Source organism: Rhinolophus ferrumequinum, chromosome X, assembly GCF_004115265.2.
Source record: "Rhinolophus ferrumequinum isolate MPI-CBG mRhiFer1 chromosome X, mRhiFer1_v1.p, whole genome shotgun sequence".
NCBI lineage: Eukaryota > Metazoa > Chordata > Mammalia > Chiroptera > Rhinolophidae > Rhinolophus > Rhinolophus ferrumequinum.
In genome coordinates this window covers 81,393,188-81,419,624 of record NC_046284.1, presented here as the reverse complement: position 1 = coordinate 81,419,624, position 26,437 = coordinate 81,393,188, and the positions used below count along the sequence as shown (strand labels likewise).

General features: G+C 50.5%; 1 protein-coding gene across 2 annotated transcripts in view; it reads right to left on the bottom strand.

The window, feature by feature from the left end:
- FGD1 (FYVE, RhoGEF and PH domain containing 1) overlaps nucleotides 1–17,821 on the bottom strand; it is a 34,523-nt gene extending 16,702 nt beyond the window's left edge. Inside the window, exons 1-3 of one of the 2 annotated variants that reach the window (XM_033103385.1) lie at nucleotides 16,711–17,821; nucleotides 539–712; nucleotides 54–231 (exon numbers count right to left, since the gene is read on the bottom strand). In XM_033103385.1, coding sequence (XP_032959276.1) covers nucleotides 54–231; nucleotides 539–712; nucleotides 16,711–17,017 — 659 coding nt within the window. In that variant the 5' untranslated portion in view covers nucleotides 17,018–17,821. Of the gene's footprint in view, nucleotides 1–53; nucleotides 232–538; nucleotides 713–1,332; nucleotides 1,436–16,710 lie in introns of those variants that run through there. The other variant, XM_033103394.1, reaches the window with a different exon arrangement.
- Between the last annotated feature and the right edge of the window lie 8,616 nt (nucleotides 17,822–26,437).

The window sequence follows — 26,437 nt, the reverse complement described above, 5'->3', positions numbered from 1 at the left end:
CCTGTCCCAGGCCCACCCTCGCCCCCACAGGGTCCCCCAAGGACTAGACTCACCTTTCAAATTTCTCAATCAGTGAGGATACTGCTGCAGAACTGGGGCTGACTTCTGCCCTGGGGGCTAGGCCCTTGGCCACTCGAGGGTCTGCAGGCAGTGGTCGTGATGGTGGAGGGGGGATGGGCTCAGGTGGAGGGGGCATCCGGGGATTCTGCAGGTAGCTGGGCTTCGGGGGGACTGGAGAGATAGACATGGAAGAGAGAGGGGAGATCCCAATGAGCTGGGTTTGGATGTCGCTGGGGGAGTAGAGGCCACAAGGCCCTCCGCAAAGCCCCTGTCTGCACCTTTGCCCGAGGCAGGCACAGAGCAGGCCTGAGGTGAAATAGCAGTATGCACACGTTAGCCTCAGGTCACAGCCCTCTGCCCCTAGACGACGGTGCTTACTGTTCTTCTACCGTGCCCTCTCCTCTGCCACTGGCCAACCTTTCCCTTCCTCTGTCCCCTCTCCTGGGCCACTTATCTGCCCCTCTCTGGAACCACTTACCCTGTGGCTTTGGGCCTGGTGCCCGCTTCAGTGGCGAAGGCCGCTGGCTGGGGGTTTCAGTGGGGGGCCCGGGGTCTGAGCGAAGCCGCTGGGGACCTTCTGGATGAGGCTCAAGGCTCTGGCCAGGGTCAAGGGATAAACTTTTAACCAGGATCCGATTTCCCTGGTGCATCCCTGCAGAAAGGGAGAAACTGGGTGTGACATGACTGATGTTACTGCAAAGGGGGCTGCAGAGTAGCAAGTCTTAGGCAGGTTATCTGGGTGTCAGATTTCTCTGAGCCCCTTCCTTGGCCACACTACTTTTCTGGGAAGCCCCTAACCCAGCCCACAGATGGGCAGCCATGCCCAGCAATAGACAAGAGTTCTTTGTGATCAACACATTGATTTCTTGTATGTCAGCAGGCATTATTTACTTGGGAGTTTAAGCCGGTGGAGGTGGGAGTGTGGTTTGTGTATGTGTTTTCAGCCCTTGTTTATTATATAGCCAAGTGGGTACGCTTCACCCTTTTTCTTAAGGTCCTGACCATATGTGGACTTCCTTGTCTACGATTTTATACAGCTGAGTATGCTAGCAAATGGCAAAATTGCATTTCATGAGCAAAAGTTTTGCTTCTTAAAATCCCAGCTTCTCACTAATCTGCACTACTCTCCTCTACTTTCACACGCACACGCACACACCCAGCACCCAGAGTTCAGGTCACAGGAACAGCTTTAAGACAGCAAGCAACAAATTCAGAAAAGGGAGATATTTCTGCACTGTCCTTATTTCTTCGCTGTGGGCTCCCTAAACCCACCTGTCTTTGGCTCACACTTGGGAGAGAAGATTTGGTGTGGATGGCAGTGAGGGAACTCCCCAGGGATGGCAAGTCCTGAGGGAAGAAGTGTGGGGCTCAGGTGGGCTTGGCTGGGCAGAGAGCTGTAAGAGGTCTCAGATGATTGAGAAGTCAGTGGGGGCCAGAGCAGAGAGGGCAAGGCCTGGATGACAGGCTGAAGAGCCGGGTGATCATCCTGTGGGCAGAAGGGAGCCATGAAAAGCCATCACGTAGGGAAGTATGCAGGCAAACAGGTATGAGGACAAGAGAACAAGCGGCAGTCAAGCTCCCACCCACATGGCCTCACACAGCCACAGAGGGTCTGTTACCCTGTGTCACACAGTCTCACGCATGACCAGTCACAAATGCGCCCACTCAGTCACAGAGACACGTGGTGTCATTTACACGGTAAGACCCGGTCTTATATTACAGTAAAATAAGACCGGGTCTTATATTAATTTTTGCTCCAAAAGATGCATTAGAGCTGATGGTCCAGCTAGGTCTTCTTTTCGGGGAAACACGGTAGTCACAAAGCCCCACAGTCACACCCTCACACATTATTACACAGCCTTACAGTATCACACACACTGGCAAACATGGTCAGGTACAGTCACAAAGACACAGTCACACAAGGGCAAGCCAACCATTTCACAAATAGCCTCACACAACAATCACCCAACCACTTATCATCATATACCCACTTATATACTCCTCAAACATGGTTCCACCGAGTTACAAAGATACGCAGTGTCACTTATAATGTGTCTCACAATTGCAGGGTCACAGAGTATCACACACACCATAATATGGTGCTGCAGGTTCATACACCTGCACTTGGTTCACAGTCATAAACACTACAGCCACACGGGGTCATTAAGTCAGACAACCTCACACAATGGCAAAACAGCACAAAGTCATATATTGCCATGTACCCAAGAACACAGAGACACAATCACAGACCCATGGCATACTTCACACACACGAAACAAGCATGTCCATGGTGTCCCTGGGTCTTGGGGGCTCAGGCATATGCACATGCGCACACACACACAACACTTGCCTCCTGGTCTAATCAGTCATGTGGCTTCTGTTACAAAAAATACAGCTAAACACACACAAAGAGACACCCTACAGGGTAACATAGGCAAAAAAGAGCCACAGGGGATTTTAGGTCTCCCAGTCCTGGAAGGAAGGAGTAACCCCACTCCCAGGGTTCCAGTAGCTTCCCTGTGTCCCTGACCCCACCCTGGCCACAGTCCAGCTAGATAGGTCCCAGGGGACTCAGGCCATTGTCCCTTCCCAGCCCGGAGGGAACACGGTGCCCCAGCCTAAGACTGAGTCCCCTCCCCCACCCTGTACCTTGCTTTGGGTGCAACTTCCTCACTTCCTTTCCCACCTGAGCAGGCAGGGCCCTGGCCGGGAGTGAGGAGGTGCTCCTCTCAGCTCGGCTGGGCTGCTCACCCTGCCCTGCTCAGCACATCCTGGCCTGGTCCTGCCCTGCCCTCCCCCTGGGCGTGGGGTTGAGGAGGATGAATCACTTGGAGGGTGGCACACGCAGAGACATAGTTCGAGAGACACATGGCCAAAGTGAGAGACACAGAGAGTAGCTGACAGGCCCAAAGATCCAGAGAGAAAGCCAGGCACTCCACTGAGCAGAGACCAATCCCAGAGATACACACAAAGGTGCCGGAGTCCCAGGTGCCCCTTGTCTGCCTCCATGGGCCTGGAGGAGCCCACCTGGCCCTGTCTCCACATCTCAAAGCAGGCAGGCCTCCCTGGGCAAGCCCTCCTCACCCAGTCTGTACAGGGCAGCAGGGCCCCTGGCTGGGGCTTGTCTCCCTCTGCTCCACTGCCTGTCCTGGGGGTAGGGTTCTTCTAAGTCAGGAGTCTGACCTGCGGCCCTGCTCTGGCCCACCCTCCTCCCTCCTCACCCACCTCACCTGGGAGCCCATAGATGGGCCTGCCTTTCCTTTCTCTTTGCCTCCATGTAGGCAGCCCTGCAGAGTGGGAGGCTGAATGAAACTCAAATATTCTGGGACACCCTGGATTCCCAGGTGAGAGGGACAGGGATTGTCAGCCCAGTTTCTAATGAGGAGATGAAGGCAAAGGGAGGGGCAGTGACTTGCCAGAGATCACACAGCAAGTCAAAGGCAGACTTTCAGTGATCTGCTAGTTCTGGACTGGACTCCTTTCTTAACCATGCTCTCCAAGGGGAAGCTGGAAAAGAGGGGAACCAGGAAAAGAGGGGAACCAGGAGGAGCAGGAGTGTATCTCAACGCTTCAGAAATTGTGACCTGCAGTGTGGCTAGGACAAACAATGACCCCAAGCCTGCCATGGATGATGGGAGATGAACAGCAGGGTTCTTTTAGGTCAGGAGTCTGACCTGGCCAAGAACCAGGCCAGGTTCCACTGACGGAAAGAAGGTTCCAAGACCCCTCCCTCTCCTATTTCAGTGCTCCCCTTCCCTGTCCCTCTGCCTACATTCCCGTCTCCTGTGTTTTGTCTCAGTGGCCCCCTGGCCCCAGGTCTTGCTCCAGGTGCCTGCATGAACCTTCAGCTCAGGTAATGCCACGTACTTGCACAAGAACCTTCTGTAACTCCCATGGGGAAAATAGGAACTTCTCAGCTAGGCCTCTGTGGTACCTCATGACCTGCTGGACTTTCTGGCTTCCCTCAGCTTCAGCTAATCCCTCAAGTATTTCTGAGCCCTGCTCTGAGCCTGGTCACTCTGTGCTGGAGGATGTGAAAATCCCATCCCTGCTCTAGCGGACCTCAAGGGGAGGCTTTCCCCTTCCTAGATAGCACAGCCCTTCCCATTGCCCCATTCTCTCCCCACCCAGCCAGGCCCTGCATTGGTTTTCTCCAGCCTACTTGTTATAGTTGACAACCCACAACATTCTCTGTCTCATATATGCACACACACCCATATCTACGCACCTGACAGGGTCCTCCACACCTGGGTTTACCAAAGTCCCCAGTGCCCACTGGAGCAGATACCACAAAGGCCCCCCACACACTAACTATGTGCAGCCCTCAAAGACCCAGTGAGAACCGCAGAGCTGTTCACGTGTTCCAGTGCAACACGCTTTGCACAGTGTACACATACACAACCACTGCTGCCACTAGGGCTTCTCTCGTCACCCATGGGAAGCCCACCCTGGGCACCCCAGGAGTACCTGGGTGCTGGCCCAGCTCTGCTGTGGGGTGGAGGTGCGGGTGTGCGCCCCCACAAGCTCTCAGCAGGCCAGAGGACAGTCTTGATCCTGACCCTCAGGGAGCTCCCAATCACAAAGAGGAGAGACTTTCATTCAGGAGAAGATAAGAGCAGCTCAGGAAGTGCAAGGGGGTCAGCCTGTCGGGACTGGGGAAGCTCAGGGGAGGAAGAGGCCAGCCACAGGGTGGCCAGATAAAATACAGGCTGCCCAGTTAAATTTGAATTTCAGATAAACAGTGAATAATTTCTTAGTATAAGCATGTCTCATGCATACTTACACTAAAAACTTATTATGCCATACTAAAAATTATTTGTTGTATATCTGAAGTTCAAATCGAATACTACTTTTTTGGGTGAATTCCAGCAACCCTAGTCAAGGAGGGATTTGAGTGAATGAGGCAGAGCCAGGCTTCCGAGGTGGCACCTGGGAACCAGGGCCCCTGGACTCTTGTTCACGTAAGCCTCAGGCAAGCTTCGGACTCTATCCAATTTCCCTGCAGTGGGCTCTTAAATGCTGTTGACAATGACATTATTTCAGGGATAAACTTCAATCTGGTCTTATACTTAAACACTGATGGTACTTGGCTATTCCAAAGACGGGTGGCATAATCACACTCGCTGACTGGACGGCACGGGTTAAAGTGTTGTGGCACTTTCATTAGGAACAGCTGGTTCAGGAGTCACACCGACCGAGGTTAACTCCCAGCACCCCGTTTACTAGCTATGTGACCCTGGGCAAGTCTCTCCAGCTATCTGAGCCTCAGTTTCCTTGTCTGGAAAATAGGATGATAATCACAGCTCCTTGGTTTGGGGAGTCCATGAGACAATGACGGGAAAGGGCACAGTGCCCCCCCCATCCACAAAGCAATGTGGGTTAAACGTGAAAGCCAACAGAACTGCAAATGCACAAAGACTCCGCACTACTCACACAGATACACTCACACAGATAAGGTAAACCCGCAGGCATCAGGCTGCAACCCAACACAGAGCTCTGGACAAACGGAGAAACACAAGCAAACCAGGCGGGGACGGACACAGAATCCAGCTCTCTCTAGGACAACTCCTCTTCCGGTCAGGGTGGCATTCCTGCTGGAGGCAGGAGTTCAGTGAAAAGACGATGGCGCCCCACCTTCCCCATTCAAATTTAATTCAAGTGATAAGCCGTACAAAATTGCAAAGTAAGTGTTAAAAATACCAGTTTTGAATTTTACTACCTTATTGTTATTGAAATAGCAAAATCATTCCAAAACTTGTTTCTGGTTGCTGCACGCTCCTGATTGGTAGGTGCATTGAGCCTGTTTCTGGGCTTACTGGCAGATCAGATCTACCCTCTTGCTGAGTTTGAGGACGAGGACCCTACATATCCAAGGGAACCAGCCCGTTTCTCCCTCACCTCTTTCTGGGAATCTCAGCTCCCAGCTTTCCTCCTCCCAGGCCAGCAGCACCCCCTCTCCCTTCTTCCAGCTGTAACCTTGGCTCAATTTCAAGTCAGCTAATAGGGCCTTACACTGGACCTCAGCCAGGCCATTAACTGCCCAGTAACGTGGGGAGTCACTTCACAGCTCTAGACCCCAATTTCCCCATCTGCAAAATGGAGAGAATATGTGTGCGCTCCTCCCTGTGAGGAAATGGTGAGATGCGAGAGTGGGCCAAAGCCAGCAGCAGCCCTCAGGCCTCCGGAGGATCCCCAAAGCACGCCCAGAGCTCTGCCTCTCCAGGCTGAGAGGTAGGCCCCAGGGACCGCTGGAATTCCTGGGGGTGGGGTGGGGTGGGGTGGGGGGAAGGGAACAGAGGGAGTAGAGAAGAATGAAAAACAACAAATACGAATGTGCGTTTTGGGAAGCCAGCTCCAAAGGGGGAAGGGGAATCCCTCAGCTTGAGAAAAAAGCTAGGATAAAGGCATAGCTCCCCTATGCCTTTATTCCCACCTGCCCTTTGAACATGAGGTGCAGCCCAGCTGCCCCACTCCACTTTTGTGGCCAGACTGCACCCAGGCCTTGCTTGACCTGGCAGATGTTCTGTGTGAAAGTTCAGACATGAAGCTCTGTCAAATGTGAGAAGTGCAGGGGGTACCCTGTGGGTTGCTGGAAGGTTCCTTCCCTGAACCGGACTGGTCTTCTGAACATAAGGACTCTGCAGAAAAATGGAGGCACCCTATACAGAGTGAAGGCACTTTGGGAAAAGTGGAAACAAGTAAGGAGCTTCCCTGAGTGTTCCCTCCTATAAAATGGATAAATTCTCTTTAAAATGGGGAAGTTTCTACAAAATGGAGGAAGCTTCTTCAAAGTGGAGGGACATTCTGTAAAGTGAGGAAGAATTCTATAAAGTAAAGACCCTTTTGTAAAATGGATGACCTGTCTGTAAATGAAAGACTCTTTGACAATAGAAAACTCTTCAGTAAAATGGAGGAACTTTTTTGTAAAGTGAGGACCTTTCTGTCAAATGGGACAGTGTAAGACAATAGGGAATGGTGAGGACTGTGGTCAACTGGAGAGCACATGCCTCACCCAAAATAGAAACAGCAGCTCTTCCCCTCCATCTAATTGTCATCTTGCAGTAACGAGGCCCTGTATTTATGTTCAGATTTTCCAGTATTTCAAGAAAATCAGAAATCCAGACTTTTATGTGAAATCTCCTAATTTTAAAAACAATGAGTAGGCCAAATGAAACCTGTGAGTCAAATTTCATTTCTGGGCCACCACTTTGCAATGTCCCAGTTAGATGGTCCTTAAAGCCCCTTCCACGTCTGCTGTTTACCTCCGGCCCTATCTTATGTGCTCTGGCTCTTAGGTGGCCACCTTGAAGGTCCCCTCTTCCACCTCCACCCCCCCCCCACCGAAGGGCCCAGTCTCCTCTGGACCTGAGCAAGCTCAGGGAGCTGGCTCATGCAATACCTGTCAGCAGTTCCCTGAACTGGAATCTGCCTTTTGTTCTGTCTGGTCCAGTTCACGTTCTGCCCTGGGCAGGACGGCTGGAGAAGAGAGCAGGGAATTACAAGAACTTTCAGAACTCTCTGGAACTCAAGGTGTTAACTTTTTAGCGGAGGATATATGGTATGGTGATTCAACTGTTTGTTGAGCACCTACTCTGGGCCAGGCACTGTTTTGACACTTTCCTGTATGGCACCCTCCTAACAACCCTGTGTGCTATTAGCTCTGTTTTACAGATGAGGAAACTGAGGCAGAGAAGCAAAATAACTTGCCTGAGAGTACACAGCTAGAAGTGGTTGAGCTGGAACTGGATCTCAAGTGTGCCTGTGTCTAGAGTCACAGAGCACATCCTCAGTCAATGTTTGCTGAGTTGGGAAATAAATCACATTTAAATGGGGGAGGTGACTTTCTAAAGGAGGTGGTTTTTGAGTTCAGCCATCCAGGATGGGGTGTGTTTTTACAGGTATAGACTGGGCATGGTCCTGCGGGCAAGGGAAGAAAGTGAGCAAAGGTGTGGATATTAGGGGTGGGGAAGTAAAGAGTGAACTGAGTGCCTGGGTTTGCAAGAAGGTTCCAGAGCAGAAGGAAGGGGCAGGAAAGGGCAAAAGACAGACAGGCACCCCCCCACACACACATTCACAAACCACCACCACTAAGATACTAGGGGGCATACTCAGATGGACGCCAGCAAAGAAACACACACACGATCTATATACAAAGACCCACATACAGAAACATCTAGAAACCCCCAGGGGTTTAGACAGAGCCAAGGTGACACACACCTATGTATACAGGAACATACAACAACATATACAGACCCAAAGACACACGTAGACATATACGGATATACAGACACACACTCAAACATACACACAAACAGAAATAAGAACTTTAAGATATACACAAAACAGACCTACCGGGACAAAGACAGCCAGGCAGCAAGGCACATGTATGCATGCATATGCGTGCGCGCGCGCGCGCGCGCACACACACACACACACCACAGCCACATGGGAGCACAGGCAGCCCTTCCCTGTTCCAGTTGCTAGATTGCTGTGAGGGCCTGGCTACCTCCTCCCAGTGTCTCTAGACCTAAGGGCAGAGAAGGATGGGGGTGGTAGCTCCACCCCCCGGGAGGGGCTGGGGACTTTAGAGGACAGGAAGGGAAGGGAGTGGAGTGGAGCTGCAGCTGGGAGCACTGGGGGCAGTAATTAGCGGGTGCTGGGGCTGCCACGCTGGCTGGGATTTCCCTTCCAGTGAGGACAAAGCCACTAGGGATGGCCTCTCTGACCCCTGCTGTGTATGACCCCAGGGACCCCAACACCCATCCATCTCCCTCCCCCCTCACCAGAGGCCTGGTCAAAATTGAGAGTTGGCAACACTGAGAGATTCTGAAGGAAAAAGACAGACTGGGACAAAGACAAGGGAGGGAGAAGACAGGAAAACTACAGAGATCGAGAGAACCGGACAGCTAGAGAGGGGGACAGAAAACTTAGGGGCAAGTCAGGAGGGAGACAGACAGTGAGGGATGCTGGCCTGAGAGAGGCAAAGGGGCAGAGACAGAAAGGGCAGGGAGGGTCATTTGTTGAGAATGGTTACAATGTGCCATCATGAGTGCTGCAGGCTTTACCTGTGGCATTTAATCCTTACCACAACCCTAGGTGGTGGGGATGATAACCCCATATTCTAGGTGAGAAAACCAAGGCTCAGAAACAGGAGGTGACTGGCCCAAGGTCACATGAAGCTAGAAAGTAAAAAGGCTGGATCTGGGGGACTGTCACCACTGCCTTGCCCTGCCAGAGCTACAGGGAGCAGATTCCTGAAGGAATTCTCTACAGAGCAGTCAGGGACTTGGAGGCTGGAACCCCTAAGAGATGCATTGGGAGACCCACACCTTCCCTGCCCCCTCCCAGCCCCCTTCCCAGCCGCCCCGGGGTGGGGGAGGGGCCACCCTGAGAGGGGGAGGGGCTGTGTCCACACCTGGAAAGTATTAGGCCGGGAGGCCCAGCCTAGGGGAGCCGGGCAGAAGCTGGAGAGGGAGCAGGGGAGGTGAAGGTAAAGGCGAAGGTGGTGGCGTGGGCTTAGCACGCCCAGGTGGATGGGCTTCTATGCCAGCTGCAGTTCCTTGGGGCCAGGCCTGCCAGTCCCTCATTTCCCGCTTTCCCCAGGAGCCTTCCCGCGGTGACTTAACCCCTTCCCTGCACTGGGAAGCACCCTGAAGGGCTAGAAGCTGCCAGCACCAAGCAGAAGCTGCCACTCCCTCCCTGGGCCTCACCCACACACCTGTGCCCCTCACCCCCTTGTCTTACTCTGAAGCAGGATGAGCACAGCCAATGTCTACTGGGCACCACCACCTAGATGTCACGTCTTCAGGCTCCTGAGACTCAGTGCACCCTAAATCACCCCCCTACCCCAGCCCCTCACTGGCTCCTCCTCCTTCCCTCCCCATCCCAGGAATGGCACCTCTATTCACCCAGCTCCCCCAGCCAGAGGCAGGGCTTTTTCCATGACTCCTCCCTCTCCCTCAACTCACATCCAACCAGGCCCCAATCTTGCAGACTCTACTTCTTAGCAGCTCTTGAATCTATACATATGTTTTCCCACCCGAGCCTACCTGGTTTCCCTCTCATCCTTCAGGGCGCTCTAACAAGGCACTCTCCACACTACAACCAGCTTGTGAAAACAGGCCCCTTCAATTCTTGCAGCCTAGTGAAGGGCTCCATTTGCTTTGTCTGGGGGTGAACTCCAAACTCCTGAGCAAGGGGACATTTAAGGCCCAGCTCAGGAACACTTCCCCACCCCCACCCTCCCGCCACAATGGCCTCTTGTCTGTTCCTCGAAAGTGCTGTCTTCCGCCTCGGGCTTTGGCACATGTCATTTCATTCCCTTGGCCTGAACAGCTTTTCTGCTTCTCCTTACCTCTGGACTCCTATTTTTCCTTCAGGTCTCAACTCAAGTGTCCTCTTTTCCTTGCCCACCTCCTCCTCATATGTTCCTGCAACCTCTATGCTTAGAATTAGTTGTCATATTTGTCTTCCCTGCTAGAAAGGAGTTCCATGAAGACAGGGGTTGTGCCTGCTTTCCTGTCCACCCAGCACCTCACACAAGGCTAAGCAAGCGCACAGTAGGTACTCAATAAACCTTTGTTAAAAGAAGAAATGCCCTCCTTTCTCCCGTGTCACTCCCTGAACTGCTCACCAAGTATTTATTGACACCCTATTCTATGCCAGACGAATGCAATGACCAGATCCACAACTTACAAATGGGGAAACTAAGGCCCTAAGCGGGGAAGGGAGGCCTGAGGGTTCAGTGAACCAATGGCAGAGCCAAGAGTGCTGAGGCTCCTTGATGGCTGCCCAACAGCCTTGTTTCCAGCCCTATGTGTGTTTTGAGGTACCTTTTGAAGGTGTGATACCTTCTAGCTCCAAGGAACTGGGTATTGGAGCCTAGAAAGGCTGGACTTTCTGCTCCAAGGATATCTGCTCTCTCCAGATGAGGGAACTTAACTCTGCAGGGCTGGCCAGTGGCAGACTGTGCTTCCAGCCCTTATTCCAGACAGGTCTTAGCCCCACCCAGCCAGCGTCTGGCCAGCTCCACATCTGCCGAAGGCATTTAGCTAACTGGACCCCCAAAAGCCATAGCTTGAGTCTGTCTGGGGTACTGTTAGCTGCCACTCCCCCTTGAGGGAGCAGATAGCCCCAGCTGGGCCTTGCCCCCAGGGAAAGAGTCACCTGAAAGGACCAAGGAATGCGGGTGCCAACCATCTGCAACTTGGAAACTTCAATTCTTTTACTTCTGTCTGGGGAAGTCCCTTTCCCAGCTACCCAAGTCTTTACATTTTGTTATGTTTGTTTGGAAGGCCCCAGCTGACTGGGAACCAAATCTGGGTCTTTTTTCAGACACTACCTTGGAATCTCAAACTGCTGCTCTCCAAAAATGCTCTACAGAGCCCACCACCCCCTCCCATCGTGAGCCACCTCTTCTCCTTACCTTACCTGCTTACCTTGAGCCTCCCTCTACGGCCACTCAGGATGCCCTCAACAGGGAGAACATCGAGGGAGCTACAGGAATTTACTTTACCAATGTGTGACTTGGTTTTCAGGAGTACTGCCTCAGGTCTTTGCAACAGCCACTACCCTGAGTGTATGTGAATTGGGTTTCTGCTTTATGCACATATGCTTTCAAAAGTGCCCCTGCCCCGGCATTTCTAAGGCAAAGTTTGGGGGGTAATGAATGTTCTACCAGAGCAAGCATGACTGCTGACCTCACTATTTATGTCTTCAAGGATGGGACTGGTCCCCAGAACCATGAACGCTTTCCCCAGGAGCCGCTGTGTAGTCTGTGGTACACACTGGCTGGCGGTGAGAACTCCCAAACATCTCTGGCCAAGACTTCTCTTCTGAGCTTTCCAACCCTACATCCAAATGCCTGCTGGCCACCTCCACCTGGATGTCCCCCCAGGCCTCTGAAACTCAGCTCGTCTCAAACACAACTCAGTATCTTCCCCCAAACCTGCTTCTTCTCTCACATGCAGATGGCCTCACCGCCATCTACCAGGTCACTATAGTTGGTTTCAGAAAACAAGCCAGACTCCTCCTGGACTTTTCCCTCTTCCTCGGCCTCTATATCCAAGCCACAAACAAGGCCTGCCCATGCTAGCACCTGAACATCTATCTCTCAGGTCTTACCCTGCCGCGGCTCAAACAAGGCTAAAATCACCTCTCGCTGTGATGACTGCAATCTCTGCCTGCCTGTCTCCCTGCTCCCACTCTTACACCCTTCCTATCTACTCTCCAGATGTAGCTATGGGGATCTCTCAAACATCTGAGCACATCATTCCCCTACTTAATAAACCCTTCAATGGTTGCCCTTTGCCCTCAGCATAAAGTCCCTTTGTCAGCCTTACCCCTCCATTCCTTCCTCCCAATACCAGCCCCAGTCCCCAGGATGCCCTATGTCTCAGTACCTTTGCTCCTACCAAACTGCCTACGTGAACTGCCCCCCATGTTCCTCCTAGCTCTACAAACCTTGCTGACACCACTCTGGAACCCTTTCTTAGGGCTAGGCCCTGTGCTAGGTGCTGCTGATGCCAGGATTTCCTCTTCCTAGAGTCCGAGAACTGCAACTGCCTTCCAGCTTGAACTGCCAAATGGCAGCCATTCAAGAGAGCTGGGCATAGAGAGTAAACTGAGGCAGCCAGTGTTTGTGTTATGTGGGTGAGAGGTTGACTCATTTTCTGTAGCTTAGATCTCATGCTACCTTTGGGGCTGGGAATGAGCGAGGCCCACCGAGGGTGATGGGGAGAGGGCCTCAGAAGCAAGGCCGGTGCATTCCGTTGGCCCTAATGATGCTGACACACTGTAGAACAGGGTTTCCAGGTGGGAATTCCCACCCGTTCTCAGGAATTGTTTTCTCTTTTCCATTGCCGAATCCCAAGAAAAGTTGGTCGGGAAATCGGGAAAATCCGTTCCTTGAACCCAGTAATATCCACAATGGGAAATAAGTGTACTACTCACAATGTATTGCTTAGACATTTTTTCTATTTGTCGCCAGGTTTTCTGGGTGGGAATTCCCACCCGTTCTCAGGATTTTTTTTAGCTTTCCCGTTCCCGAATCCCGAGAAAAGTTGGTTCGGGAAATTGGGAAATTTGGCTCCTTGAACCCAGGTGGTTGGCAGTACCGGCCGTCACTTTGTGGAAACAATTCGTCGTGGAGAACAGAAAACAGTTTATATATATCTCGGGATTCGGGAATGGGAAAGCGAAGAAAATTCCTGAGAACAGGCAGGAATTCCCGCCTGGAAAACCTACTGTAGGACCATGGCTCAACTGCCTCTCTGAGCCTCCACTGCTCCAACTGGGAAATGGGCTTGACTGTAGGGGGTTCCCACTGTAGGGAGTGCAGCAGAATCACCTGGGGAGCTGTGAAAACAGATTCCTGCATTGCAACCCCAAGATTCTGGAGCTCTGGGGTAGAGTCCAGGAATCACATTTATTTTTTCAAAGTCAGCAAGGGATTCTGATGCTCAACCAGTTTGGGAAACCCAGAACAAGATGGTGTCTAGGGGCCTTCCCAGCTCCAATTCTAACTCCTGGAGTCTGTAAGGATGCCCCAGGCCCCAAGCTACCCCCCACGACTCAGCCTCTGGAAGGATACTCTAGGCCTCAACCCTGAGGAATAGGGTAGAGTTCCCCCCAAATCTTTATGAGTAAACCTACACCTGGGAACTCCTTTCTGACTCTCAAAACCCTCTCTGGCATCTCACTGGGTTATCTCAGTAAACCAATGAGGCCGTAGGTTTTATCAATCTGGGAAATGGGCATAACAACGAGCCCGCCCCCCAACAAGAATCAGGATAACTAAAAGAGAAAGCACTTTGAAGCAATTCAAGGCTCTTCACATGGATAAGATATAAATATAAATATTACTTTAAAAAGTCCCCCTTCAGGATGGGCCACTGGGCCCTAAGGATGGTGATTCAATAAAGGCCCCAGCAGTCTGAGTGAGGAAGTCAGCAGGCACACAGAAATCTTAACACGTGGACTAAAATGTTTCAACCCTTCAATTGAAGCTCAGGTCTCTCTCTCTCTCTCTCTCTCTCTCTCTCACACACACACACACACACACACACACACACACGCGCGCACACACACACACACACACACACACCCTACAACCACGAACCCTGCCCTCTTTAGGCCAATTATAGGCGAGTCCTGTGGAGAGAGAAACAAGTCACTTGTGCCTACCCCTGGGCTGGCTGGGCAGTTGGGGGAGGCGGGTCTCTCACACCCCATGCTGCTGTGAATCACATGGCCTGGTGCCCGCCTTACCAGGGCCTGAGTAATTCCTCCACCTCCTCTTCAGAAGGTTTTTCTCTTATTTTTTAAAACAATTTTATTTCATTCTGCAGGCTTTACAACCAGTACCTCATAGATTCCTCATGGCATTCTCTAGATGAGGAAATTGAGGCTCAGACAAGGGAAGTCGCTCACCCAGGTCACACAGTGTAGTCAGTTAGGAATGGTTGGATGGGAGGCCAGGTCCTTCCCTGACACCCGCCTTAGTCCCAATCCTCATCTTGGAGGTATAAAACAAACAAACAAAAAAGATACCCACCAATTACAGAGGCAGGGACTTCACTGGGAAAAGGATCCTGTGACCTTTTTTGAGGAGGAGGGGAATGGTTCAGGATGGGCATTGTGATTGGTAATTTGGAAGGACTGGTGGGGTGGGAAGGCAACTCGGAATCGCTACTGTGTATTGATCAGAGGCCAGGGACCAGCCATCTAGATGCTGCCCAGCTGCTGACTTCCAGACCAAGAGTATCTGGAGGGCAGGAGTTCAGTAGTCCTACTCTTAGATGACAGTTACTGAGGGCCTTGTATGTGCTTCCTTCAAATCTGTTCAGGCATTTGTTCAACATGGATTTATTGAGCACCTACTGTGTGCCAGGCACTGCACTAGTCATTGGGGATACAAGAATGAACAAAACCTCATGGAGCTCACTTTCTAGTGGAGGGAGACGGGCAATAAACAAGTACACACATACAATGAGATCACTGCAGACTGTACTAAGTACAAGGATGGAAGTATACCGGCAACTGCAGTGGAGACTCACAAGTAGCCCTACCTAAAGTGGTCAGGGAAGGTGTCTCAGGGTATCTCCTCTGAGCTGAGACCTAAAAGATGAGGAACAAGCCAGGTGGACAGCAGGGGGAAGAGCAGCCAGGCAGAGGGAAAAGCAGATGCAAAGGCCCGGAGGTGGGAGTACTTGTGGCACGTTTTGGGATCTGAAAGAAGTTGCTGTAGTAAAATGGGTGAGTAGTCTGCTCCACACAGTGTCTGTCAGGGGGAGTTTGGAAAGTCAGCAGGCGTAACAGGTAGGGCAGGAGGTTAAAGGCCTGTTGTCAGCTGGATATCTCCAGCCCACTGGGCGGGGCGGCAGGAGACCCTGAAAACTCCCATAGGTTCCATGATTAGCCCAAGGTCATAACAGCAGCAAGAGGTCCATCTCGCCTGCACTTTATGTTTCACAACCGCTGCCTGGTGCTGAGCCACAGTCCCAAAGACCTGTGGAGGCCAGGGACGGGCAACAGCTTGATCAGTGTTGCCCAGTGGAAGGCAGAACAGATATGCACTGCTTTTTCTCTATGGCTCCTGAGCTCAGGTCCACATGGGGATGTCCCCCGATGGGGGAGGCCCTGCTGGACTCCTCAGACACTCAAGTCTATGCAGTGCAAAGGCCTCTGCAGTCAGTGGTCTGTAGCCTGACCTAGAGCTGCTCCACCTCTGCAAATCCAAGTTCAAGTATCCTGATTTCTCCTCAGAAACAACCTTGTAGCCCTGCAACTCTCCCTGACCTTTCTGCTGTCTCCCTACCCACTAGCCCCTCCAGGCCTCCCCTCCAGCTTGACCCCGAGGCCCACCTCTTCCACCTATCTCTCTCATCAGCACCTTCTATTCCCTCCTTCCCTTGTCCTCCCGCCACACACACCTGGCAAAACCCCAACCTTGGATCAATCCACCATCCCTTTTTTTTTCCACTCATACTCCAGAGCTGCTGAACAGTACAGGAGAAAATCACATAAGCAGAAGGCTTGGCATTACTTTCATGGTCTCCAACCTCAGTTTGGGGGGAGCAGAAAGACCACAGACTTCGGACTCAAATAGATCTGGTTTTGAATCCTGGCTCCATATTAGCCGTGTGACCTTGGGCAAGTGACTTAACTTCTCTGAGCCTCAGTTTCCTCCCCTACGAAACAGGGCTAATTACACTTTACAGGGGGCTCCTGAAAATGAAATGAGAATCCACATAAAGTACCCAGCCCAGCGCCTGGCACAAGGTAGGCGCTTGGCAAATGGGAGGCTCCTTTTCTCCTATTCTCCCAAATAAACCCCAGTTCCTCAACCAAGTCCCCTCTACTGCCTTGCAATCCTGCCTCTTTTTCTTGGAGTGCTCCTTCTCCCATTAGCCTCAGCAGACAGAAGAGACGGGGGTTGAGGGGGCAAAAGGGACAGAGAGGAGTCGGGGGACAGAGGTTGAAAGGACTGGACGAAGGTCGAGGAGGGAGAGAAGGGGTTGGGGGCTGAGAAGACTCCAAGGGCTGGGGTGAGCGACCAGCCCCGAGGTGGAGCTTAGAGAGCCGGAGAAAAAGAACCCCCTCCCAGTACCAGGCCCGTGGCCGGGCTCCCATGCTCTCTAGATCACTTACCAGGCCGGGGCTGCGAGCCCTCCAGGTGGTAGGAGAAGCGCAGGGCCCGGTGGTGCTGTGGACTGGGGCCACAGGGCAAGACCCGCGGGCCTGGAGCAGCGCCCAGGATGGCGTCTGAGGGTCCAGAAAGCTGGGGATCCAGGGGGCCGCCGAGAGCCGAGCCTGAGCCCCTGGGCACCCACAGTCCGGGATCCAAGACTCCAGGGTCCGAGTCAGCATAGGCCGGTGGAGCGGCGCCGGGGGGGTTCGCGCTCGGGTGTTCAGGTTCAGAAGGCCCGGCGCCCCCCGGGACTCGGTGGCCATGCATGGTCCGGGCCTGGGCGCGGGGCCCGGGCTCCCCGCTTGGCTCCAGCTCCTGGGGCGGAGGCGCGGGCGGAGGAGGCCCGGCGCCCCGCGGAGAAGCGGCTTCAGGCTCGGGGGGCGGGGCTGCGGGCTCAGCCCCACTGCGGAGCCTGGAGCCCCCGGCCCGGGCCCGGGCCAGCAGCCGTGGCAGCAGTGGCAGCACCAGCAGCAGCCGTGGCCACCGCCGCTGCCGTGCCAGGCATCGCCGGCCCGGGCCCCGCGCGGGGAGTGGGCTTGGCGGGGCCGGGGGCCCGCTGGGGAGCGCTGTCTACGCCGCAGCGGCCGGGTGAGGTTCGGGAGGCTGAGCTGGGCGCGGGCTCTCCCGCAGGCGGCGAGCCACTTCCGAGGCCCCGGGGCGAGCGGCCGGTCTGTTCCGAGCGCGGGGTCTCTTCTTTTTCCTCGAATGGGAAACGATACGGGCTCCCCTAGCTGGTCGGAAAGCGTTCTTCCTCCAGCCGCAGCGGAGGCTGGGGGGCGGAGGGGAGGTCAAGGGAGGGGAGGGAGGGAGGGTGGAAGGAGAGGACGGCGGTGGCGCGGGGCGCGCGTGTGCGCGCCGCGCTTGGGCTGCGGGTCTCGCCCTGGGCCAATCCCTCCGGACGATGCTCCAGCGGCGGGGTCAGGGGAGCGGTCTCGGCCCGGCTCCACCGTCCTCCTCACCCTCGGTCTGGGTCTCCACGGCGGCGGGCGGGAAGGAGCCCCGGGAAGGGGGGTGGGGAGGCGGGAGCCTTCGCTGAGGCAGCCGCAGGCACAGCGGCGCTGGGACCCAGTTATCCGGGCCCCGCCCCCTCGCCCGGGATTGGCGCTTGGCCACGCCCCCTCACTCGGTCCCGCCTCACTTCTCCCAGCTACTGCCCTCAAAGCCCTCCTCCCCCTTGAATATTCCCCCTCAGCCTGCTTTCCCCATCCCTTCCTGGTCCCACACAGTCAAGTCTTAGGGTTCAATCCCTCAAACCTGCCTTTGTGTCCCACCTCAGGTCTTCCTCCCTCCACTTGTCCTTCAGTCTCTTTCCCAGAAGCCTTTCCACATGTTCCAGTTTCCCTAGGGCTTGGCTCATAGAGGACTTGTCTTTGATCCTCTTCACTCTGCTCGGACCAGACCTCATGTTCTTTTACTTCACCATTCTCTTGCCAATAGCCTCAGTTCCCAGGATTGTCGCATGTGCCTGGCAACATCCCAGGCAACTGTCAGTCCAACTGTCCGCCTTTTCCATGCCTGCGCCCAGGCAACTAAACACTATTGGAGAAAACGGTCCAACCTCACAGATTTGTGGCACTATAAACTCATGGTTTCCAGCTTCTACCAGACCCTCAGTGCTGACAACATTACTGTGTGCCCCTAGGCAGCTCTCTCTCCCATATTCCACGGCATCCATTTCAAACCTCCCATCTCGTCAAAAGCCGTACTTCTCCACATGCCCCGTAACCCTCAGCAGATGACCCAACCTCTTAGTTCACAGAGGAAACAGAAGTCACCAAAAAGGAAGTTCTTGACTTCTTCCCACCAAACCTGCAGATCAACAGTTACCAAAGAGTCTCCCTCTCCAACCACCCTCCTGTCTTCTCTATAAACTTCTCAAAAGAGTCGCCTACACTTAACTGTCCCAATTTTCCCACTTCCCACTTGTCTTTCAACCCACTGCAATCTGCCTCCACTACTTGCCTGATATTGCTCTCTCATCAAGGTCCACCATGGTCTGTGTCACTAAATCCAACCAAAACTTTTCAGTGGTATTCCTACTTGACTTCTTGGTAGCATTTGACACTGGTGACCATTCCCTCCTCCTTAGGCCACTTCCATGACACCGCACTCTCATTTTTCTCCTACTTCCTTGGTAATTTCTTTTTACTATCCACGCTCTTCTTTGTCCAATCCTTAAATGTTGGTGCTCTTTAGGGCTTTGGCCTGAGTTCTCTTGTCTTCTTGCTCTACTCTCTTTCCTTCGATTATCACATTTGCTCCCATGGCTTCAATGATCATCTCCTTGCTGATGACTTCCAAATTGATAATCTCAAGCCCAGGTATTTCTCCTTACCTATGTATTCAACTGGTTACTAGACAGCTGTACCTGAATACCCCAGAGACACCCAAAACCTAAGCTTCTCCCCAACTCAAGGGATCCTCCTCTCAACCTGTTTGCCCTTCTTTGTACTTTACCTTAGTGACTGACTCCAGTCAAAGCTGAAACCTGAGCTACACCCGACTCTTCTGTCTGTTCCACCCCCATGCAATCACCAAGTCCTGTCATTTTCACCTGCTGAAAATCTCTCAAATTTATGTATGTAGTCTCTTCATTTCTGCTGCCACCTCCCTAGTCTAGCTAAGCATCATTTCTAACCTGCAATGGTGTCACAACCTTCCCGTTTCAGTCTTGTTCCCTGGAATCTATTCTCTACACAGTAGGCAGCATATGTTGAAAAGGTAAATGAAATCATATCACTCTCATGTTTAGAACCCTTCAATAAATCCCCATTGGCTCAAAAGAAAACCTACCTTCCTCAAGAGGGAAGGTTAAGCTGGGCCCTGCATGATCTGGCCCCTGCTAGCCTGTCCAGACTCCATGCGAGGCAAAGCTGAAATTCTTAGACCATTCCTTAGTCTCTGTAGCCTCCGAGTCTTTGCATATGCTGTTGCCTCTATGAAACTCTCCACATCTCCCCAACTCCACTTCATTTGTTCTTCAGCTTTCCACTCATTGGATGAATGTCTTTGGAGCACACACTATGGCCCAGGAACTGTATGAAGCAGTAGTGAGTAAGACAGACACAAATGAGACTGGTGAACAAACTCAGTTCTCAGAGTGTCCAGTCTGGTGCTGGAAAGGACCATGATGTAAACACACATAATTACAAATTGTGATAAGGCTATAAAAGGAGAGAAAAGGGTGATAGGAAAGAGAATAAGAGATAGGTGGGGACACCTTAGCTTGAGGCAGGGGTCAGGCAAGGGCCTGACACTTAAGCTGAGACATGAAGGAATGGAAGTGAGCAGATGATGAGTGGAGGCAAATGTGTTCCAGGTAGGGGCCGCCAGATGGCTCAGTTGGTTAGAGCGCAAGCTCTGAACAACAGGGTTGCCGGTTCAATTCCCACATGGGATGGTGAGCTGCGCCCTCCACAGCTAGATTGAAGACTAAGAGCTGCCGCTGAGCCTCCGGAGGGGTGGATGGATGGCTCAGTTGGTTAGAGCACGAGCTCTCAACAAGGTTGCCGGTTCAATTCCCGCATGGGATGGTGGGCTGCGCCCCCTGCAACTGAAGATTGAAAATGGCGACTGGACTTGGAGCTGAGCTGCGCCCTCCACAACTAGATTGAAGGAGAACTACTTGGAGCTGAGGGGCCCTGGAGAAACACACTGTTCCCCAATAACAAAAAAATTAAAAAAAAAAAGTGTTCCAGGCAGAGGACACAGCAAGTGGGAAAGCTCTGGGAAGAAAGAGAAATGGTATACTTATGAACCTCAGGAAGGCCACTGTGGTTGGAGCATAGTGAACCGAGGGCAAGAGGGGTGGAATACAAGGCCGAAGAGGTAGGCAGGTGTCAGCTTATGTAGGGCTTTATAGGCCATGGTAAGGGGAATGAGTCTGATTCTATGAGCAACAGATATTGAAGCATTGCTGTTAAATGGGTATCAAACTGCAGAAAGTACTGAAATCAATTTCAGAAAAGAATAGAAAATATCAGAATGTATCACAGGCTCAAGTAGGAAGGGTAAGTATGTTTCATGAAACTTTTGTTTCAGTTTGTATCACATATAAAAGTTTGTATCACATATAAAAGTTACAGTTTGAAACTTTTGTTTCAGTTCGATCATGATGAAATAGTATCTCTTTTATAGATACTTCACATCCCCCAAATGCTGAAATACACTACATTGAAAGGGATTAAACTTGGGATTGATAGGGTATACTCATTGTTTGAAGAAGATTACTTTGGCTGCTATGGATTGAACTGGAGGTGGACAAGATCAGGAGCCTACTGCATGCGATCAGAGGTGATGGTGAGTGGACTAAGGTGGTGGTGGTGGAGATGGAGAGAGGTAGACAGATTTGAGAGATATTTAGAATTGAAAGGGCTTGGTGGCATGGGGGTGGAAGGGAGAGGGAGGAATCAAGGATGCCTCCCAGGATTCTGATGATGTGGAGCCAGGTCATTCATTGAGATGAGGAAGACAGAAGAGGAACAGGTTTTCAGAGGAAGATCAAGAGTTTAGTTCTACATGCCATTAAGATAGCCAAGTGGAGAAGTCACATCCTAGGGGAGAGGTATGGGTTTCAGATAGACATGAGAGTTGTCAGCATAGAGATGGCATTAGAAGCCATGAGAGAAGAGGTCAATCTGAAACAGAGCAAAGAGAACAGAAGAGAATCCTTGACTGAGCTCCAAAGAACACAAACTTTAGAGGTTGGGTGAAGGAGCAGGAGGTGCCAAAGAGGCTGAGAACGAGGTGAGGAGATAAGAACATATTGGGGGTGTGTTGGTGATGTTTCAAGAGTGCTGAGAAGTCAACTAAGATGAGGATTTAAAAGGGTCCATTGTATATGGCAATATGGATATTGGTAGTGACTTTGATAGAAGTAGTTTTGGAGGAGTGGTGAGAGCATACACCAGAATGAATGAAGAGTGAATGGATACACTATTGGTGGGAGTGTAAATTGATACAACCACTCTAGAAAAAGTTGGACATTTTCTAGTAAAGTTGAATGATGTACACACTCTATGACTCAGCAATTATAGGTATATACCAGAGCCGTGGTTCTCACAGTGTGGTCTGGGGACCCTCGGGGTGGGGTGGGGAGCCAAAACCATAATACTAGTAAGATGTTATTTGCTTCTTTTACTCTCATTCTCTCAAGAATGTAGAGTGGAGTTTTCCAGAGGCTACATAACATGTGATATCACAACAGATTGAATGCAGAAGCAGATATGAGAATCCAGCTGTCTTCTATTAAGCAGACAGTAGAGATTTGCAAAAATGTAAAACGCCACCATTCTTCTCACTAAATTCTTTTTCTTTTGGAAAATATAGTTGTTTCTCATAAAAAATGTTATTTGTGTTCAATGTAATGAGTTTATTATTGTTATTTTAAAGTTAATATATGAAAGCTTTCTCAGTTTTTATTTCTGATAGAGCAAGTATCAATTGATATAATCCACATGCACCAAAGCTCTTTGGGGTCTGCAATGATTTTTAAGAATGTCTTTAAAGGAAGTCCTGAGACCAAGACATCTGATAATTGCTCCCCTAGAGAAATCCTTGCATAGTGTACAGGGAGACACTATAAGAATGTTCACTAAAGCCTGTTTGTAACAGCAAGAAATGGAAACGAGTATGGGATGAATAAATTGAGACATATTTATACAATGGAATACTATATGAAAATAATATATGAATGAACTCTAGCTACATGTATCAACATGGATGAAACTCAGGAAATGTAATGCTGATTCAAAAAAGTCATGAGAGAATGTTTATATAAAGTTGAAAAACATGCAAAATTACACAATATATGGAGATGGTCATATGCTGTAAAACCATAGAGAAAAAGCAAGGAATGACAAATGAAAAACTCAGGACAGTTGTTATCTCAGGGAAGGAAAGGAGATGTGACTGGTGACGGCTACCCAGGGGGTTTTGCCATTCATAAATGATTGGTTTTGGCAGCTGGCTGATGGGTACACAGATTACTTGTTTGATTATTTATTCAAACTCTACCTATATGTATACCCTAAAATTTACAAAGTATCTCATGAAAAAGAAGTAAAATTAATTTTAAAAACAGGAGTAATTGGATAGGGTGCTGGTGGAAGTGTAGCTTATTACAAGACCTTTTCTGAAGTCCGAGGAAACAGAACACCTCCCCCCATCCCACTGAAGTGCAGCTAGGTGTGTAGGCAATTCCCTCGAGAAACTTGGCCATAAATGGGCACAGAACTCAGAGAGATAAGGTGATGGTGAGAGGAGGGTCAAAGAACGATTTTTTTTTTAAAGATGGCAGATACTAGACTATGCTTGTTTGCTGCTGAGAACGATTGGGTAGAAAGGGAGAGGATAAAGACACAGAAGAGAAAGGGAATAATGCAAGCGAAAGGAGGGGCTGGGACCTGGGGCCACTGGGCCTCCAAGAGGAGGAGAGGTCCTCAGGGCCCTCAGTGTAACAGGAAGGAATGAGGCAAGGACGAATGCAGATACTGGGAGGTTTAGAGACCTAGTGGTAGGAAGATGGGGGCCCTGTAACAATTCTCAATGCATGATGGCTTCTATTTTGTCCCTGAAGCATGAGGTAAGGTCATTTTCTATAGAGAGAATAGAAATATTAGTCTTTCTTAATAGCATGGCTGATAGAAACTTGTTTTTTAATCAATAGTGTAGAATAAAGATTCAGCTTCACAGTAATGTACATTTTTGGGACTGTTGTCTAATTTGAGAAAATTTGTTAAATTTCATATAGGAGCTGTAAGATTTCAGGGCAATTCAATTTTCTCGTAGAGTGACAAATCTTCAGTACTCTTTGATTTTTTACTGTTCATTAACCAGGCCTTGGAAGGAACCTGTGCAAATGAGGGCCCCTGAAGCTTCATTGACTTCTACGGAAATCTGCCTCTGGCTTCTTTGAACTACCTCCTCCTCCGGGAAACATTCTGATTTTCCTAGGCCAAGGTTCTCCCACAGGGCTTTATTCCTGCCACTCACTGGACTTTTCCCAGTCTCTCTGAGCTAGCCAGGTCAGCTTCCTTCACCAGATAGAGGGAGCTCCAGAGGGTAAGGAGTCAGGACACACTTACCTTGGCTCAGCAGTCCTCCATCGGTCTGTCAGCAAACTTTCACTGGAACAATGTGGGATGGTGGTCAAATATGTAGGCCTGGGAGTCAGGCAGACTGGAATTTGGTATTTTGTGCCTCGAGCGCACAGACAGAACAGGATTCATCCTCATCCTTGATTCATGATATACTCTCACCATTGGTCCAGGCTGAGTCTTCACTCGTAGGTCTTCTGTGTGACCTTGGGCAAGTTTCTCATCATGTGGAGCCTCAGTTTCCCCGTCTGTAAACTGGAAATGATACTAATAATACCTACTAGATCAGAGGTGTGAGGAATCAATGATATAATCCATGCGATGCATGCACAGTCTCCGGTACCTAATGTTTAATAAATGATAGCCCTCCGACGTGACTGGGACTACATTGTTGGTATAGGATACAGCAGTGAACAACAAAGGCCCAGGTCCTGCCTTCCTGAGCTCATCGTCTAGGGGGCACCACACAACCCAGTGCAACCTTGGTGTATCAAAATGACTCCTTCTTTTGTCTCTATTGCTCTTATTTATTTATTTATTTTTTTTGCTGTCTGTCCCCCCCACCCCCCACCCCAGTTCACCATCACTGTCACCACCTCTCAGATATCCATCCATCTCTTGTCTCCATTTTGCTTTCTCTTGTCTTTCTCTTTCTGGTGGCTTCTCTTTTCCTGTCTCTAATATTTTCTCTCAATCTCTCTCCCCTTCTTGCTCTTGCTTTCACTCTCACTACGTTGCCTATATTGGGGGGTCACCTGTCTCCATCTAACTTATGGATCTCATCGTGCTCTGTGTCTCTGCCCTCACATATATAATACCACATTACTCTACCTCATCTGTTTTTGACCATGTGTTCCAGAATTTCTGTCTTTTCTGTCTCTCTTTCAGTTTTCTTTGGCTCTGGCATCTTTTCTGTCTGCCCTTTTGTCTCCATCACTCTATCCCTACTTATCTTATCTCTAGCTGTCTCCTAGTTGTCATTCATCTTTCTATTTGTGTTGCAGCATTCATGTGCCTGTGTTCCCTACCTATCTTTCTCTGTCCTCACCTTTCTGTTCCAATTTCTGTCTTCATCTGCTCCCTCCCCTAACATTTACATTCTTTGTCTCTGTCTCTGCCTTTCTCTCGAATATACACATCTTTGTTGGTTTTCTTGCCCCCCTTTCCCTACTTGATTTTCGGCTTTCTCTATCACCCTTTTTCTATCTTTGTTACCATCTTGTTGGGTCACTCTCCTCATGTGCCTGTCTCTTGTCTCCATCTCTCTGTCCTTCTGTGTTTCATCTGTTTGCTATCTTGTCCCCAGCTCCCTGTCCCTCTGTCTCTATCTCTATCACCAACTCAGTAGGCAAGAGTATGGCCGCTGGCGCTAGATGGTTTGGATCTCAATCCTAGTTGTGCCACTGCCTTCCCGTGCCTCAGTGTCCTCATCTGTAGAATAGCGCTGATAACAGTACCTTACAGTATCACTACATATGAGCATAAAATGAACTAACACATGTACAGCTCATGGAACCATGCCTCAGATATAACAAACACTCAGAAATGTTAGTTTCTACACTACCTGCCTCTTCCTCCTCATCTTCATCATCATCTGTTTCTCTTTGTCTGCCTAATCCCAGTCACTCCCTCCCTATCTACCCAGTTGTTATCACGTCTATGTCTCTCTGTCCTCATCTTTTATGCAGCTACCCCTCTGACCCCAATCTCTCTCTCTCCCTCCCTACATCCTTACCTTATTTCTGTCAGTCCCTCGTTCTCCACGCTGCCCACTCCATCTGTCTGTATAGTTCTCTGTCCCCATCCTTCTTTGTTTCTTTATCCTCATTTCTGACTATCTGCTCCCAATTTCAGGCCCTATTTCTTGGTCGCTGTTTCTTTATCTCCTGTTCTCATTTTTCTATCTGTTCCTCTGTTCCCATAGCTATCTTTATTTATGCATTTCCTTTAAAAATCCTATTCTGTTTCTCTGTCCTCAACTCCCTGTGTCTTCCTCTGGCCTCTCTGGACAATTTAGATTAGAATTAGTCTAGTAGATAATGTGGAGCTATAAAAGGGTTTAGGAGGAAGAAGTGGGCCTGGCAAGAGGCGAGTGGCAGGGTGTGGAATTTCATGGCTCTGCCAAAATCCTCCTAAAAGATGTGGCCTCTGAGGTCAAGGTTAGCATAAACCCCCTCAACTCAACCTCCTGAAGAAAGACAAAGAATGCTGCAGTTATTGGGAGGACCAGGAAGGGGTATTTTTCTGAGTGAAATTCCATCCGGAAGCTGGAATCCAGAGCATTTCCTGTTGTAATGTTTCTTCCAGACTTGGAGAGTCTGAACTTGCCACGTAGCATGTGCACTCTATGCATATATTTCTACAGTGAAACACAGAGATGCATACAGAATCCTCTGCCCTTAGAAAAGCAGACATTTGCAGAGGCATAAAAATACACAGAGAATCACGAATCCTCACAGTTAACAGATACTGTGAGACATGGAAAAGTACACAGAACGAATCACCCACTGGCAGAGATACAGACATACACAGAGACATTGAGAGACCCACGGAATTACCCCCTCACAGCTCAGGGACTCATGCAAACAGA